The sequence below is a fragment of the Mesoplodon bidens genome (genome assembly GCF_964165515.1).
Source record: "Mesoplodon bidens genome assembly, chromosome: 1".
Lineage (NCBI taxonomy): Eukaryota > Metazoa > Chordata > Mammalia > Artiodactyla > Ziphiidae > Mesoplodon > Mesoplodon bidens.
In genome coordinates, this window is record NC_138176.1 from 149,432,260 (window position 1) to 149,448,617 (window position 16,358).

A 16,358-nucleotide genomic window follows, 5' to 3' on the forward strand; every position below is an offset into this window, starting at 1 on the left:
AGCTTTATAATTCTTCAAATATTTCTGCATTCCCATTTCCAGTACCCCTTCCTTCCACCACTGGCAACTCACTCCAAAAGAATATTAACAGCAACTGAGCAAGTCTTTGCTCACATTTTCTCAGTACCCCGGAATGTAATTTGAGCAGTCAAGACTTCCTTTTGGAGAGTTTCACAAAGTTTCTTGACTCACCTTCCCTTTTGGACTCTCAGGCATCAAATCACACCTAATTTTAAGGAAGGAGGTTTCCGTTTGCATGAAGTTGATGTGGCCGTGTCCACAGGCTGGCTCTCAGGTCTGCAGGTGAGGTTAGCATAAACGGAAATAACAATGTCACTCCCCATCAGGTGCCCATCACAATGCCCACTGCACCAACTCATGCCTCCTTGTAGCTTGATGATGCAGAGTAAAGAATAGCAGATTCCCTTGTGTCAGGTGAAACAATCAGTGATGAAGCCAATAATTTATCATTTATATGTATGAGACTATACAATAATGGGAGTTTTATCTTGAAAGATATTAGTATTTTCTTGTCATCTGAAAAAGACATGGTGTTAAAAGTGATGGGGTTTTTGAAAGGAGATCTCTTGACACAAGATTCATGGTTAGAATTATGCATCCTTTGGAAAGTACTCTGCTATCTTCTAACATTAAGTCACCCCCCTCCTCCTTAGCTGGTTCCTTTTCTTAGCCTTTGGATCTCACCTTGAGCACCGGTTCCTCAGCTGAGCCTTCTCTGACCACTCTGTGCAGGCAGCTCCCACCCCATGACGGATTTTTGTTTACTTATATCCATTACCTATCTCCCCTGCTAGATGAAAGGACTGCAGGCATTTACCTTGTGGTCTCAGGACCTAGATCAGGGCTTGGTCCATAGTAGGGGCACAATAACCACCTACTGGAAAGACTGAAAACCGTCAAGCAGGTGAACATCAGTGACTGTGGAGTTGGGCTCTGAGGGGCAGGTGGGTCCAATTCTACATCATGAGAAGACAATGGGGCTGTCCCAGTATTAGGAGTGATCACAGAAGCATATGGGGGGAAAAAGAGGGATCCTGAGTGAAAAAACTCATTTTCTCCTAATAACCAAGATGAATAGATGATTAGAGCATATGAAATTCACGAGCAAAGTTGATTACCATGTACCGCAAAGGAAGGAAAATGAATCATGAAATCCTTGGTGTAAAGTACAGGAAGAGCTGAAGTGGGCAGAACATCATTACGTATATCAGTCCCCCCTCTTCCCACCACCAAGCACACCTGCCTCTACAACCCTCATGTGCTGCTTTACCCTCCGCCCAGACTCCCCAAGATGGTACCGCAGGATGTCACCCTGCAGGGGCTAAGAACCAAAGCCATAGTTTAACAGTGGCCAGCGTCAGCTTTTCCTGCAGTTGGAAGAAATGAGGAACACAGAGGTTTAGAAAGAAGTGCTGTCTAGAAGAGCAGGAAGAAGACACCCAAAACACAGATCCAAATACGGAATAAGACAAAAACAACGGCAGGAAGATGTAGTCAGGAGAGTGAGGAAAAGCGGATGAATCTGACTGCGAGAAAGAACAAGACAAGGCTGTCTCCCCATCCCCTTGTCAGACTGTTCAGGCTAAGCCAGTGGTTCTGAAGGGTGGCCCTGCAGTCAGCAAGTGCATGACTCACAGGGGCTATTTGTACCACGCACACTGTGCAGCTCCTCTCTGCTCTGCTCAGCCCAGCACTTTGCAAGCTCCTGGAGGACAGCAGGAAAGGGGCACAGTGGGCACAGGGGCAGGTGAGCAGGCAGCCACATGGAGAAGGAAGACTCCCACACCAGTCCTCCTCCCCATGACAGAGAGCACAGGGCTCCCAGGAGGGAGCCCGAGGAAAGACTACTGAGAATGTGCGATGAAGAGGGCTTTTTCAGAAAAGGATGTTTGAAGCGTTGCTACTGTTTAGGTCATCTCTTAGCCAAAAACTATGTGAAGGTGCTACTCAAATGATCTTGGAAATGCTTTTATAACTTGTTCAAAGCTTTCCAAATGAAGACTTTGAGTGCTTTAAAGTCCTTGATTAAAAATATAAAACTCTTAACACACTTTGATTAGTTTACATTAGTCTGCCCTTAGAGAAGATGGAAATTTACTAGCCAGATTTCAACAAAAACCTTTGCACAATTGGTGAATACATGTGAATTAATGAGCAGCATGACTCAATGTGACCAGAAGTGCCCTTTCTGCATTTAGAGGTTGGAAGTCATCCTGTTTTCAGCCATGGCAGTGTATTCAAACTAACCACCATACTAGGCTGAACTTGGAAATTCACATCTGAATTACTGTATCACAGTCTTAAAACAATATTTAAAATGAAGTGTTTATTGTTCTCCTCAGAAACACTAGATATCAACTTTTTAATCATCAGTATTTTTAAACTATTTTGTTTCACCTCATTTAAAACTTCTATCTTATGATAAAATTTAGTGAAATTTAAAAATAACTATACACATAGTGGTATAAATTCAAAAGCTTTGCTAATAAGGGTTTACAACCAAAACAGTTGATTATTCACTTTAGAGATATGAAGGCAGTTATCTATGAAGCCTAGGTTCTCAGAACATTCTTTTTTCATCTTTTGTTATCGATTTCAAATCATGACTGCTGTTGGCTGCTCTATATCTTAGCTCTTACATCTCCCTAACCCTTCTGATCATTTCTAAAGACGGCAACAAAAAAACTTTACATAGGGGAAAGTTTCACTTCTATAAAACCAAAGGCAATTAATTGTGTCGATTTTTTTTAACAGGACAATGCGAGGGTTTTCAGACGTCTAAAAGTAAAAAAAGAAATGACTGTCAAGAGCAAAACGGTCCCCAGTCAATTCAGACCCTGTCGCAGTAGCATTCCTCTGCCCTGGTTCTAACTCATGACAGATTAAGGCCCCTGGAGACCCTACATCTCAGGAGAGAAGCTGAGCTGGGCTTCTTACTATACAGATCACCTTCCTGGAAAGTGAAGCAGAACTTTCCTTGCCTTGAAACTTAATGCCATCAGAAATGATTCCCAAAACTCACTGGAATGAAAGCTGGGTGGTGTCAACTACCTGGCAATCAGGAGGCTGAAGCCCCACCCTGACCCTGCAGGCAACCATTAGGTGGTTTCTGAACCTCTCTTCTCCTCAGTTCTTCCCTCTGTAAGATGAGGTGGAAGGTAGTTTTCTAGTATGAAATAGCAGGTTCCCTCCAATCCAAGATAATCTGGAGCTATTCCAAACCCTTAAAGCAGTTTCAGTTTAAGACAATGTGGCCTGTAAATTATCTTCCCACACAGAAAGATTCTGGATCTTAATTTGTAGAATGTTTGTGAACACTTTGACAGAGGGAAGCAGGTGAAGGGCTGGGGGTGGTCCCAGGTGTCAGCTGTGGCTGCTGCAGTTTTTAGTCTTCAGTGTTGCACCTTCAGTGACAAAGTCAAAATCAATCTATGAATCCGAGCCCTATGGATCACTCATCACATATACTTAGCTGGAAGGCCCCTGTCAAATAACTCACGTACGCATGCTATCGTTCGGGTTAGGCAGGTTCCAAAATTATGGTGGTTTGTCTTCCATCAGCTTGGTTAAGCCAGGACTTTCCTTTCCTTGTGTCCCCTTCCCTAGTGGTTCTCAATGAGAATCGGCTCAAAGACATGCTCGTGTGATTTTTTGGAAGGTAAAGTGATGCAAGGGCCACTCTTCTCTGAGGGTCATCATAGTCAAGTGTGGCGACAGATACACATGAGGTGCTGAAGGTCCCAGCTCGTCCTCATTCTCCTCCGCTCTACCTCCAAGTTCTTCTTCCCAAGTTCTGACCTTGAGGGATGACCTAGGGTGGCTCCAGGCCCACCACCAGACACTGGCCGTCGACGCGGAGATGGTTACTACGTGGCATCTGCAGCTGCCTAGAGCCCCGCGAGCCCCCCGCCCCAGCCCGCGTCAGCATCTGTGTGTGCTCCGCCGCTCAGATGGGCCCCCTGGGGACTCCTCTTGGTCCGCACTCCTCCTCCTGCACCCTCCCCTCTGCAGCTCCTCACACAGTGGTGTCTGCTCTCATTCCTGAAACAGCTCCTGCATCCCACAGCCCTCAGAGCAACTCTTCTCCCCAGATTCCCCAACCAAAACAAACACAAATCCCCAAACGGGCACTGTTGTTCTATCTACGTGTAACTCCTCAGAGGGCCCCAAACCAAGTGTTCTGCGTAGAAGCTGTTTTTCTCTGTGTTCTATGCCACAGTGTGCTTCACGGGGGCTCAATGTCTTTGTCTAAAAGGGTATAAATTGTACCGAAAGACAGACAACCTCCAAGTGCACGCACACGTGTGCATACAGTTGTCCGTTGGAGGAAAACATAACAGGAAACTTTCTTAGTTTAAAACCTTGCCTCTGCAAATCCTCAGGCAGTGATGTGAACTGTGACTCTGTCCCCAGCTAAGGCACAGGCAGACTGTCCAACCTGTAATCACAGGCCTGTGACCACCATCCTCTCCGCCCAGCGCGATCTCACAACAGTGCCCGCTGGCACACACCACGGATATGGCTGGTCTCAGCAGCCCTACTACGCACACCCGCGCAGAGGTGTGTTGCACTTGGGTAGCAATACTGGGTATGCAAGACGCCAATCCCTCAGAGATCTCACTGCTGGTTAGGCAACATTCATACTCTGACCCACAGGCATTCACCGGGCAGTCCTTCACTCCTGGGCTGAAAAGCAGAAACCCAATGTTAAAAAAAAAGAAAAAGAACACCGTAAAAGTGCGGGCATGAATTATTTGTTTTATTGCTTTTTATTTAATGCAGAGTCGATGTTTTTGAGTAATGGTAATAAGGTGCCCCAAATTGAACATTACTGAACATTTAAACAGTAAAGTATATAGAAAGAAGCCCTCACATGTTAACTCCTTTAAGTTGTAGCTGGTGGAACAACACAGGATAAAGGCTACTGGGCTTGTCATCATGGTTTATGACATGGGGAACAGCAAAGAGTCCCCACTGTCAACCAACTGTTTAGGCACCAGGGGCAGCACGTGTGCCTCCCTTGGAAATGTCCTGGGAGATCCAGAAAGACTCCAGATATGAAAGCCCTTCCTTACCCCTCAGGCTTGAAAGAGACGCCCACCACGGAGGGTGTGTCGAAGAACTCCTGTGGAATAGAAGTAGTTACGATGATACAGTAAAGAAATGGTTCTGCTGTCCTGGAAGTGAACCTGCCTACACGGCCCCTCTCTAACCCACCACCCACTCCAGGAGACCATGGGGAAGAGCCTCATATGGCGACCAGATGACACCACAGCCACTGAGAGCAGGCTTTTGCTGGCTGAAGGCACCGGGTCCTCATCATCCTGAGGGAGGGGGTCGCTGGGTTGTGAGTTACATTCAAAATGCACATCCCACCACAAAAAACTGCTCTCAGCTGCCGTACAGTTGATGCAATTTCAGGCCGAAAGTCTGAAGACTTTGAAAGCCCTAGAATGTCTGGGACCCCTGAAAGTCTTGATATGCAGGGCGACTTCCGCAAAGAATCCGATTCCCAAGGGGTGGAGACTCAAAGGAACACATGGCTGCGTTACATCACACGACAGCAAAAATGAATACATGACTCTGAAATATGGATATGAAACACCACAACAAAGTAAACCTCTCAGACTCTACAACTGCAGGTTGCACGCTAGCAATACCTGGCAAAGTCTAAAAATTGGTGATTTTCCCATAAAACGTTTATCTACAATGACTGTGATCAACACTTAAGGACTAGGCAAAAAGTACATGAAAACTATTCTTCTTAAAAGAAAAACTTCATTAAATACCAAGCACAGTGATCAAATCTAAGATGTCAAATTTAAATAAATCGCTTCCCATTTTTCCCAGTGGTAATCCGGGGCTTCCACAACAAGAATGGTCAAGGGCCAACCGCACCCCTGCCAGTGACGCTGAAGGTGTAAGTCACACAAACCCTCCTTGGAAGAATGAAGGGCCACACGTCGGCCAGAGGAATCATCACCTCCAGCCTCGCCGGCTTTTGAAATCCCACGGTATTATGAATGCCCTTTACAGACACAGTGATACTGAAGAAGGAAACAATAAAGAAACACAAAGGTGCTTTATTTCAAGTCCGTGCCATCTAAATCTACTGAGTACAGTAACCGGGACCGGAAAGGGGACGTATTAGAACCTAAACAATGACAACAACACCGGGACATTCGCCCCCTGCACTGCGAATCTTAGTTCAGAAGAATCCGTGCGCTGGCAAGCCAGTCTCCTCCCTGAGAAGCACGCTTCACGCTCCGTTCTCCTTCAGGCATCTTCATCTCTCTCAGCTAAGGCCTGGACAGTGTCAGGCGGTGGCGACCCCGTTCTGGAGCTGTGCTCTGGCGGGGGCTGGGCTCCGGTTGTCAGTGGTCCGCAGGCTCCGGTGGTGCGGGGTCAGGCTCCGGGCCACCCAGCTCTGCCGTCTGCCCCTGGAGCCGCTCCACTGTCTGCAGCAGGGCTGACCTCTCCAGCTCCAAGGCCAGGGTCGCTTGCTTCAGCTTGCTTTCACTGGTCAGGAGCTTCTCAATGGTGGCTTCCAGGCTCTGGATCCTCCCATTAGCCACCTAGAGAATAAAAGAAATGAGAATGGAACTGCCCGGGGAGAACATGGGAGATCCATTCTGCACTCCACTGTCCAGCCTCGAAGGCACTCTAGAGCCCTGTTCTGGCAGAGACACACCTCTCCACATTTACTCTCAGTTCTGGCCACAGGGGAAGACTCCATTTCCCAGACTCCCTCGCAGGCGGGCTGGGCCGCCCCGAGATCCTCCAGCACCCTCTTCCCCTGTCGTGGCTACTCTGGAAGCCACCTGTGGAGATGGTGGCTTCCCAATGCAGAGGGAGCCCGATTCCCAAGTCACCCGCTACAGGAGGACAGCTGTGAAACGGCCCGTGAATGCTTCGTGGAGACAAGGTGGAGGGTCCGCGGTGCTGAGCCCTGGGGTCTGGAGTGTTGTTACTGCAGCATAGTCCGGCCCACTTTGACAAATACATGTATTTACAGGTACAAACTGATTTCAGACAGACCATCAAAATGGTTTCTACGTGAAGGCCCACGTAGTAACAGCTCTCTACTCTGAACCCTTAATACTCCCTACAGTAACAAGGATGGGCATTTCCCCGGGAACGTGTGTGGAGCGCTCAGGGTGGCCGAGCTCTGCTAAGAGGGTCACATGCGTGGCCTCACTGGCCACAGATGCCAGCAGTGTCCCCACTCCCACCCGTCTGCATCCTCAGCACACAATCAGTGTCAGGCCGACCTTCTAGGTGCTTCTCTCTTACAACGGACCCTTCTCTTCTCTCTAGTCCCCTCGGGCTGGCTTCCCGGGCAACCAGTGAGTTGGCCCCAGTGAAGCGGAGGAGTTTCCTGAGAAAAGCAGCCTCCTATGTTGCTGTCCCTAGGCCTCCTGGCCGATTCCAGCTCTCCGCTGCATTCTCGAGTGCTCGGGCCCGGGGTCAGTAAGGCACTGCACTGGCTCGCTCATCTGACCGGCCGTCTACGTGTTCCCGTAGATTTTAGGGGGGAACAACAGTACATATTTTTTCCCTCATTTTCAAAACATGGGAAACAGCTGCTTGAACAAGACAACACTTGTGCTAGACAGACAATTCTATGACTCAAAGCCTAGGTCTGGCTGTGACACTGGAACACTCAAAACAGAAAGAAGGACTGAGATCCTAAGTTTGCCGGCTTACCGGGCAGGGGGCGGTCACGCTGAGTGGGTATGTCCAAGCAGTCCTCTCCGACCCTCACACTCCTCCCCACGGTCAAGGCCTGGGACGGGTCCCACCTTGTCCCCTCCAGGGACCACTCCTTCTGAAGGCCACAGCACTCCCAGGGGCACCTCTCAGCTTAGCAGTGAGCTGATGTGCATGGTCATTTACTAGCCAGCATGAACGTCAGGTCTCCTCCTCGGTGAGACCGAAGCTGTCTCACGGAAGAAAACACACCTCACCCTGCACGTGGGTCTGGCCTCCCAAAGCACCCGGCTCACGGGCACTCAATGACTAGTAGTGGATTATTCCAAAAAATGCACGTCCCTGGGCTTCCCTGGTGGCGCAGTGGTTGAGAGTCCGCCTGCCGATGCAGGGGACACGGGTTCGTGCCCCGGTCCGGGAAGATCCCACATGCCGCGGAGCGGCTGGGCCCGTGAGCCATGGCCACTGAGCCTGCGCGTCCGGAGCCTGTGCTCCGCAACGGGAGAGGCCACGACAGTGAGAGGCCCGTGTACCGCAGAAAAAAAAAAAAAGCACGTCCCTTAGCATTTGGCAACATCTGACATGTCTAAGCAATCGTCGTAAGCACGCTACTGGACAGAAGAGCTAAGACAGTTTAGTCTCCAGCGGCTAGATGACATTCTTAAGTGTTTAACAAGAAAATAGATGGGGCTTTGGTATGTCCAACAACTGTATGAATGGAACAAAGCCAGGAAACAGGTCAATTTTGATACTTGGGCAAAAAAGCAAAGATTTATGTTGGAAAATTAAGTACTGCATTGAACAGCTATCCCTGGACTCTGAAAACTGTTTTTAAGAAAAAGAAAAAAGGGAAAAGAGGTGTGAGTCTCACAGAACTTATGTGGTCTGGCTGAAAGTAATTCCACATGACTCAGAGGGTAATGGGAAAACTATATGCAGGCACCCACAAACTGACACACCACAATCCCTAGCCCAACTCTTTGAGAGCAGCAGTGTCTTACAAATTTTGGTGGCCTCTGGCACCCAGCACAGCTGGGACCGGCATAAGCTCTAGTCTTGAATGATACCTCCAGAAGCACAGAGCCACGTGGTCAAGAGAAAGATCATTCCAAGGAGAACATCTGTTGTTACCAATTACCTCTTGATGCGTTTCTTGAGGACGCAGATGTCTGAGCAGCTTTCCACAACTCCCTCTCTTCACAAAAGGGGTACAGTATCACAGGAGCATGCAAAATTACTTCCCCCCTTCATCACAAAAAAACCCACATGGTATCAGCCTAATAAAATGAACCCTTTATTTGAGCACTATCCTAACGAGACAAATGCTTCAACTTCAAATCTGGGCTTTGTTAGAAATGTTTCCATACTGCCGTACTTCAGGGACCTACTCTTTGTTTGGAAAGCATTTAAAATTACCACCTACACTGCAGACCCTTACATGCAAGATAAGGCTCTTCATTCCCCGGCACCTCCCCTTCAGGTTACAGCTAAGACACCCTGGAGAAATCGTACTCAGGCATAGTTTCAGTTAGGACAGCTCAATCTTAGAGGAAAAAAAAGCTAACTCGGAATGTGACTGGTAGTCAAGCCTGGGTAAGAATAGACTTTTCTTTGTTCCTCTACAGCAAATATCTGCTAGGTTTCTACTGGGGTAAAAATCCCTGCTGGGGGGAATACATTTTAGACAGGGGTTGATTTATTAAGCTCCAAATGCTGGCCTTTTTCCCATCACTGCCAAGCTTGTGTCTGCAAAGCAGCAATTTTCTATGGAGAAAACTAAGAGGCTTAGATCAGGATGGAAAGCTTATTCTCAGGACAGCCCAGGAATACCACAGAATACATATTTTGGAAAAAATATAAAGTTTTCTCCACAGCAAGCTCAAGAATAATTTTTTAAAACACCCCCTTCCCCCGCTCCACACACAATTCCTTAACAATGACACCTTTACCACCCATATTGACATTTAAAAAGCAGACTGTATGGTTAGTTTATTCTATCTGATTGTTAGAGGAGTGCTACCCCCTACCCCAACAAAAAGGCATCTTTTTGTCCCCGTCACACAGATGAGGGAATCAGAGCAGAGCAGGTGACAGTGTGGGTGACACTGGACCTAGCAAGATCTGGGTCGCTGGACTGCGCCTCTGTGCTAGCTCCATCTCGCCCTCCTGCACGCACGGTCTGGGTTTGCCTTTCTACTTACTGTATGTCCTCATCCGCATTTATCCATGGTAAGATGGAAGCTTCCAGAGGCGAGAACTGTGTCCCTTCATGAACTGAATTTTTGCATTTGCACCAGGGACTCACAAATCCTGATCACAGGCTCTGGTTTACTCTGTTAGGGAGATTCTGTGGCACTTTCCTCACTCGATATCACTCCGTGGACCTAGCTGGTTTCGCTCCTGAAAGCTCATGCCTTTGATTGTCTCGTCATTACTCAAAGAGCAATCGCTGGCTATTTGGCTAATAGTACGACGGCACCCTGAACCCAAGTTCAGCTCTGGGTCTGTCTCCTGAAAGGGTTAAGTGCAGAAATACCCTCTCAGAAAGTTCCAGGACAGTCTGACCTTAGCAAAGGATAATCTGTCTGCCTCCTAACAAAAAGGAACAATTCTCCTGGGTTACCTTTGATCCTAACTACAAACAACCAGAAGAGAAAGGGCCTACGGCCATGGGAAAACCCAGCCGGTGCCTCTGGTGAGTTAATGAACTACCACACACTCAAGGTTCGGGAGGCTGCCTTGTAAATATGCCCTACCTGCAGCTGTTCAAGGAGGTCAAGGTTCTGTTTGCGTAAGCTGCTGTTGGTTTTCTCTAATCTGTCCATTCTTTGGTTGTCACTGAGAGGAGAGGAATCGATAAGTTCTTCCTGAAGCACATGGTACTCAACTTCATAAGCTTGTAACTGTTTAGAGATGTCCATCACGAACACCTGTGACACACAGAAAAGTCATCAGGCACTGAAAATGAGAAAAATCTCACACACACACACACACACACACACACGACCACGTCGACGGGTGCCCACGAAGCACCTACTCTGTGCCTGATACTATTAGTCATAAACAAGGAAAACTCTGCACTGAGAAGGGAATGATTTTACTTGGGAAGAGAGGATTTAAGAAGCATTTGGGGGACTTCCCTGGTGGTCCAGTGGTAAAGAATCCGCCTTACAACACAGGGGATGTGGGTTTGATCCCTGGTTGGGGAAATAAGATCCCACAGGCCGAGGGGCAACTAAGCCCGCCCACCTCAACTACTGAGCCGGCACGCCTCAACTAGAGAGCCTGTGTGATGCAAACTACAGAAGCCCACGCGCTCTGGAGCCCGCACGCCACAACTAGAGAGAGAAAACCCGCACGCCACAGCTAGAGAGAAGCCCACGCACCACAATGAAGAGCCCATGCACCGCAACGAAAGATCCTGTGTGCCACAACAAAGATCTCGTGTGCCACAACCAAGACCCAATGCAGCCCAAAATAAATTAAATAAATAAATAATATAATAAATTTTAAAAAAAGAAGCATTTGGAAATAAACCAAAGGTAACAGTAAGTGTAGGTCTCTGATACTCATTTTTCAAAAGCCAAAACCTTCTTTTTTAAATTGCTTATATGAGTTTATTTTTACTTCTTATTTCAGTACTTAGATCATTTTTCTCTGAAAATTCTATTAGATTAGATACACAACTATGGGTCAAAGAGAGAATAAAACAAAACAGAAGAATCACAGCCCCATTTGCCCAGTCACCAGGTCAAAGTTTAATTATAGTTCAGTTGGATTTTCAGAGTTACAAGAACAGCCAAGTAATGGAACTGTTTACTAAAAAACCCTATTCTGCACATAAGATATGCAGAAATGAGCCAAAACGCAAATGTCACCCACATAGATGAGTGAATACAAAACAATGCCTGAGTTGCCTTCCTTTCCATAATAGTAACAGTCATGAAAAAAAACCACTCGTGTGAAAAACAACCCCAAAGTGCACAAGTAAGTGAGCTGTTCATATCTGTACTTTCTCTTGATGAGTGAAGTGAGCTGGATGGAAGCTGGGACGATGAGGGGTCAGAAGGCAGAGGCTGCTGCCGCCCCAGGCGTGAAGCCCCAGCGTGGATCTGAGAATTCAGTCACCACATAAAAAAAGCCAGATCAGAACACACATTTAAAGAATGAAATTAGTGTTTATAAGAGCAGAAACTAACTCTTCACAGCATTTCCTTAAGAAAGAAATTCCAACACAGTTAAAATCCATGAAAAACTCATTTCCCTTGATGGTACCCTATTAGCATTCAAACACGAATGAGTCCCATCTTTCCTGAAATCAATTTTCAAAAACCATGTTTACTTTCTCACCATTCCCAGAAATCTTATTTTCTCTTCCAATCTTATTTTCTCTTCCTTGAGATTAATTTTTCAGCTTCCTGGCTTTCAATTTAATTCAATGGCTAATACTAATTAGGCACAAAAGTCACTGTAGGCCGAAAAAGTAATACACACTGTATCTGTGACGTGCGTGCGTGTTTGTGTGTGGAGTTGACTGCATTGATCTGATTCTCTGCTGTCCCTCAGAGCGACCGTGAGCTGGCAGGGATTATCATCTCTATTCTACAGTCAAGAAAACTAACTCAGAAGCTTTCAGTCAGCCCTTGAATGGGGGCTCGGCTGGCGACTCCCTGAATGACCCTGACCAAGTTACTTGACTTAGCCTGGCCTCAGTTCCTGGCCTCCACCACATGGAGGTGGTAACACCTACCTGACAGCATAGCTGTGGGGAATCAGGAGACACAGGCCTGGCAAGCTGAGCTGGTGCCCTAACTTAGCTAAGGGATCTGCTTCCACACAGCTGTCACAAAACCCCTTCCATCCAACCTCGTGCTGCAGCAAAATGACAAAGGATGTCACACCATGGAACTTCTGAACAGCTCAGAGTAAAGACCACACACATTAAAACCGAGATTGCTGTGGCATTAGTGTGTAATTATAAACATGGTGCAGGATAAATGTCACACACCTTTTTTTCTTCCACAGAGGTTTTTAAATGAGCTCCTAACCTGGAAAACCTGGGGACAAAACCTCTGGCCTTTGATCCAGATTGATGAGTGGCTATGGTTAACGGCTCTCAACTGTGCACAGAGCGGAGTGCCCGCGGAGGCCTGCGTTAATCCCCAGGAACCATCCTGGGTCACAATCATCTCTGCTTAACTGCATCATTACCCTCCTGGCTGCCAAAACACACTCACAGCCCTTGCAGTCGTGCCTGGGAATTTATTCCCGACCATGGAAGCATATGGCTGGTGGTGACAGGAGCGCCCTGGTCCTCAAATGACGCTTTCTCACGTTGTTGTATATTCTTCATAACCATAATTATACATGGCTTCATGGTATTCTACCAACTCGACGTATCAATAACCATGTTAATCCAGTCATCAAATGCTGGATATCTAGTTACTTGTAAGTTTTTGTTACAAACGACAACTTTAAACATCCTCATATGTACAGCTTTTCCCATATTTTGGATTATTTCCTAAGCATACATTCCAAGAAATGGGATTACTGAGTCAAAGGGTACAAATATTTTACTGGCTCGTGATACATATTGCCAAATTGCTTCCCAAACGGGAATAATCCACATACAATGCCATTAGCAACGTAAGAATGTGCCAGATACAGTACACCCTTGGCACTGGGTATTGGGATTAAAATGTTTCATTTTGTTATTCTAGGAAGGTAAAGCATTATGTTATTTAAATTTAAATTATGCACGAAGCTAAATATTTTCCCAGATATCTGCTTGCTAGACGAGTCTCCTCCTTTAGAGAATTCGTTTCTGTTCTTGGCGCGCCTGCGCTTGGAGACTTAGTGTTTCTCTCTGCTGTCTGTGGACACTCTGTAATGAAGCCATCAACCCTGATGGCTGCAGAACTAGTCAGATACTTTCCACCCTCCCCACCCCCAGACCCTTCCCCCCAGCCTGGTGGTCTCAGTGGCATACCAAGAGCTGGATGGGGGAGCCTCTGCCTGGGTATCAAAAATAAGGGGGTGCAGTGTCTGTAGTATATTTAAAAACAAAAATAAACCCAACTAAAAGCTGGTCTGCTTTTTATTATCACCACATGCAAGCAATTCTAAACAATGTCAGTAGTAAAGTACTCCTCCCTGCCTTACCCCACCCTCTTGGTACGGCACTGACTGGCCTTTTAAAAAACTAATTTTCAATAGTGCAAGCTGCCCAAGCAGTAAGGGCTCCTCCGAAGGCAGAAGGGGCAGTCTCACCACTGTGATTCTGAAGAGCATCTTTTGAACAAAGGAACTTTGTTAAGATTCTGGTTTCTCTCCTACAAGCTCAACTACAACAGAGACTTGTCTGGTGTGCTTACAATGAAGTCACCCACAGCAGAGCTTTCCAAGGTGCCCCCTGTGTTGTGTGTGTGTGTGTGTGTGCGTGTGTGCGTGCGTGCACATATCTCCTGGGCATCTTGCTGAAATGCAGATTCTGACTCAGCGGGTCTGGAGTGGGGGGCCCAGATTCTGCATAAGTTCCTATGTGATGGTGCTGGTCTGGGAACGCACTTGGAGCAGGGCCCAAAGGACGCTGAAAATAGGCTATTTGCCCCGTCCTCCAAAGCCCCCCGCTTCACCTGCTCTCTTCCTTACACTGACCTGAGGCTGCACAAGCACACGACACTTGCTGTGATGAGACGACACCCCTGACCTCCCTCCTCTTCCTTTCTGTTTATTCCCAGGGCTTCCCCCTTCTTGTGAGGCGATTTTTATGGCTCACGTTCAACTGACAGTTAAGTCACGCTGAGGAGCTGCCACAGAGCCTCAGAGAGCCTTGTCTCCACGCCCTGGACTCTGTCAACTCTGGGCCTGCCCCTAGGTGGCGGCTCCCAGCCTGTCTGTGCTGAGCGGGAGCTCCAGGGCCCTGTCCTTGGGGACTCTCCCCAACCTGGATGCAGACTGTGTCCCAGCTGCTCGAGCTGAGGCTTCCACGGAGACGGAGACGGTATTTAATGAAATGGAGCCTGGCTATCACAGAGATCCAGCCCAGCTCCATCCTTCCACACACAGGACAGCAGCATGCAAAGAACGCAATGTCACTTCCACCCTGTGGGCTCTCCAAGGCTGCAGAGAAATCGCGCTGCCCCTCACGCCTCCCCCCTCTCTGAGTAGAAGTTGAGACTAGAGCACCCTCTGCAGGGAGGGGATGGGAGGGGGCAGTGAGCAGGCAGAAAGCTTGACAGCCTGCAGAGGTCAAGTTCCAGATGGAACACGTTGGAGGGAAGGAGGGCGGAGAGCTGCCTGGCATTGAGTCTTGTTTCCCAGAGAGACCTGTGGTAGGCTGAAAACCTGGACCTCAGATGCAGATGCTGTGTCCCTACTTCCAATCCTTGCGCCTCCCCCACCCCGGGGAAAGCTGAACCGGAGCCTAGAACTTCTCTCTCGCTCCCGTGCCTTTGCACGTACTATAATGGGGGGTTAGCTGACTACAGCCCGTGGACCAAGGCTGTCCCGTCACATGCTTTGCAAATAAAGCTTTACTGCAACACAGCCGCTTCATTCCGACAGATACTGGCTCTGGTGGCCTTCATGCTGCAGAGGCTGAGCTGACCTCACGTGACTTTATGGTCCACAAAGCCTGAAACACTTCCTGTCTGGCCCTCTGCAGAAAAGGCCCAGCTGAACTCAACTCCCTCAGCTCCCCGGTCCCCACTCCCCACTCACTGCTCACTCCCTCCCTGCACAGCCCCACTGGAGGTCCCACCACTCTTGCAATGACTGGTTACGTGCTCCTTTTCTACACAGGACGGGCTCTGGTGGCCCAGAGCACGTTACACTCTTGGCTCTGCCACCTCGTACAGGGTGCTGGGCGTCTACTCCCTCCAGGCCCCAGAGTTGTTAAGGAGCCAATGGAATAAAGCATGCCAAGTTCAAAACGGATGCCTGAAACAACTCAGGCACACACACAACTGTCCTCTCTGCACACTGGGTCCATTTCTATTCTCCCAACGTTAAAGAGCACCTTCACACCCTCAGTAAGTATCCTTTACAGACGAGGGGAGGAACATGAGTTTTTTTTTTTTTTTCTGGGGCTCAATATCCAGAAGGTAACCACGTCGGTGAGGCTGCCTGCCTTTTAGCCAGGCCCCAGGCAGCAGGTCAAGGCGCTCACTGGCACAGACTTGGGTTTAGGGAACCAAGGCTCTTGCATTTTCCCCAGCAGCCAAAAAACAGAGGTATGTGCAATGAAAGCTCTAAAAGGGAGGAAATGCATGGAAATGTCAGAAAGTAAAGAATCAAAGGGTGGAGAATTCAGTCTTAATACACAGGTACAGTACAGAAAATCTCTGATTAAATGACACCCGCAAGCACTTGGTGGAGCTGAGTAGCTGCAAAAGCATTTGAAGTGAGAGGGCCTGAGTCTGAAACCCTACCTTTCCACTTCTCAGCAGCATGACTGTGGGCCAGCTAATCAACCACTTTGAACCCTAGGTTGCTCGTGGGTTAAAACCACTTCTCCTCTCAGGAATTCAGTCATGACTGAACGAGATCATGTGTGTATATGCAGAGTCACACAGAACCTGGCAAAAAGCAGGGTGTCAACAAGCCAGAGCTATTCACACTGAGAG

General features: G+C 47.9%; 1 protein-coding gene across 7 annotated transcripts in view; it reads right to left on the reverse strand.

The window, feature by feature from the left end:
- Window positions 1-6,088: 6,088 nt before the first annotated feature.
- Window positions 6,089-16,358, reverse strand: part of TBC1D1 (TBC1 domain family member 1) — a 221,654-nt gene continuing 211,384 nt past the window's right edge. For 6 of the 7 annotated variants that reach the window (XM_081238165.1, XM_081238166.1, XM_081238164.1 and 3 more), the window contains 2 exons: window positions 10,488-10,661; window positions 6,089-6,596 (listed from right to left, as the gene is read on the reverse strand). In XM_081238165.1, coding sequence (XP_081094291.1) covers window positions 6,396-6,596; window positions 10,488-10,661 — 375 coding nt within the window. In that variant the 3' untranslated portion in view covers window positions 6,089-6,395. The remainder of the gene's footprint in view (window positions 6,597-10,487; window positions 10,662-16,358) is intronic. The other variant, XM_081238167.1, reaches the window with a different exon arrangement.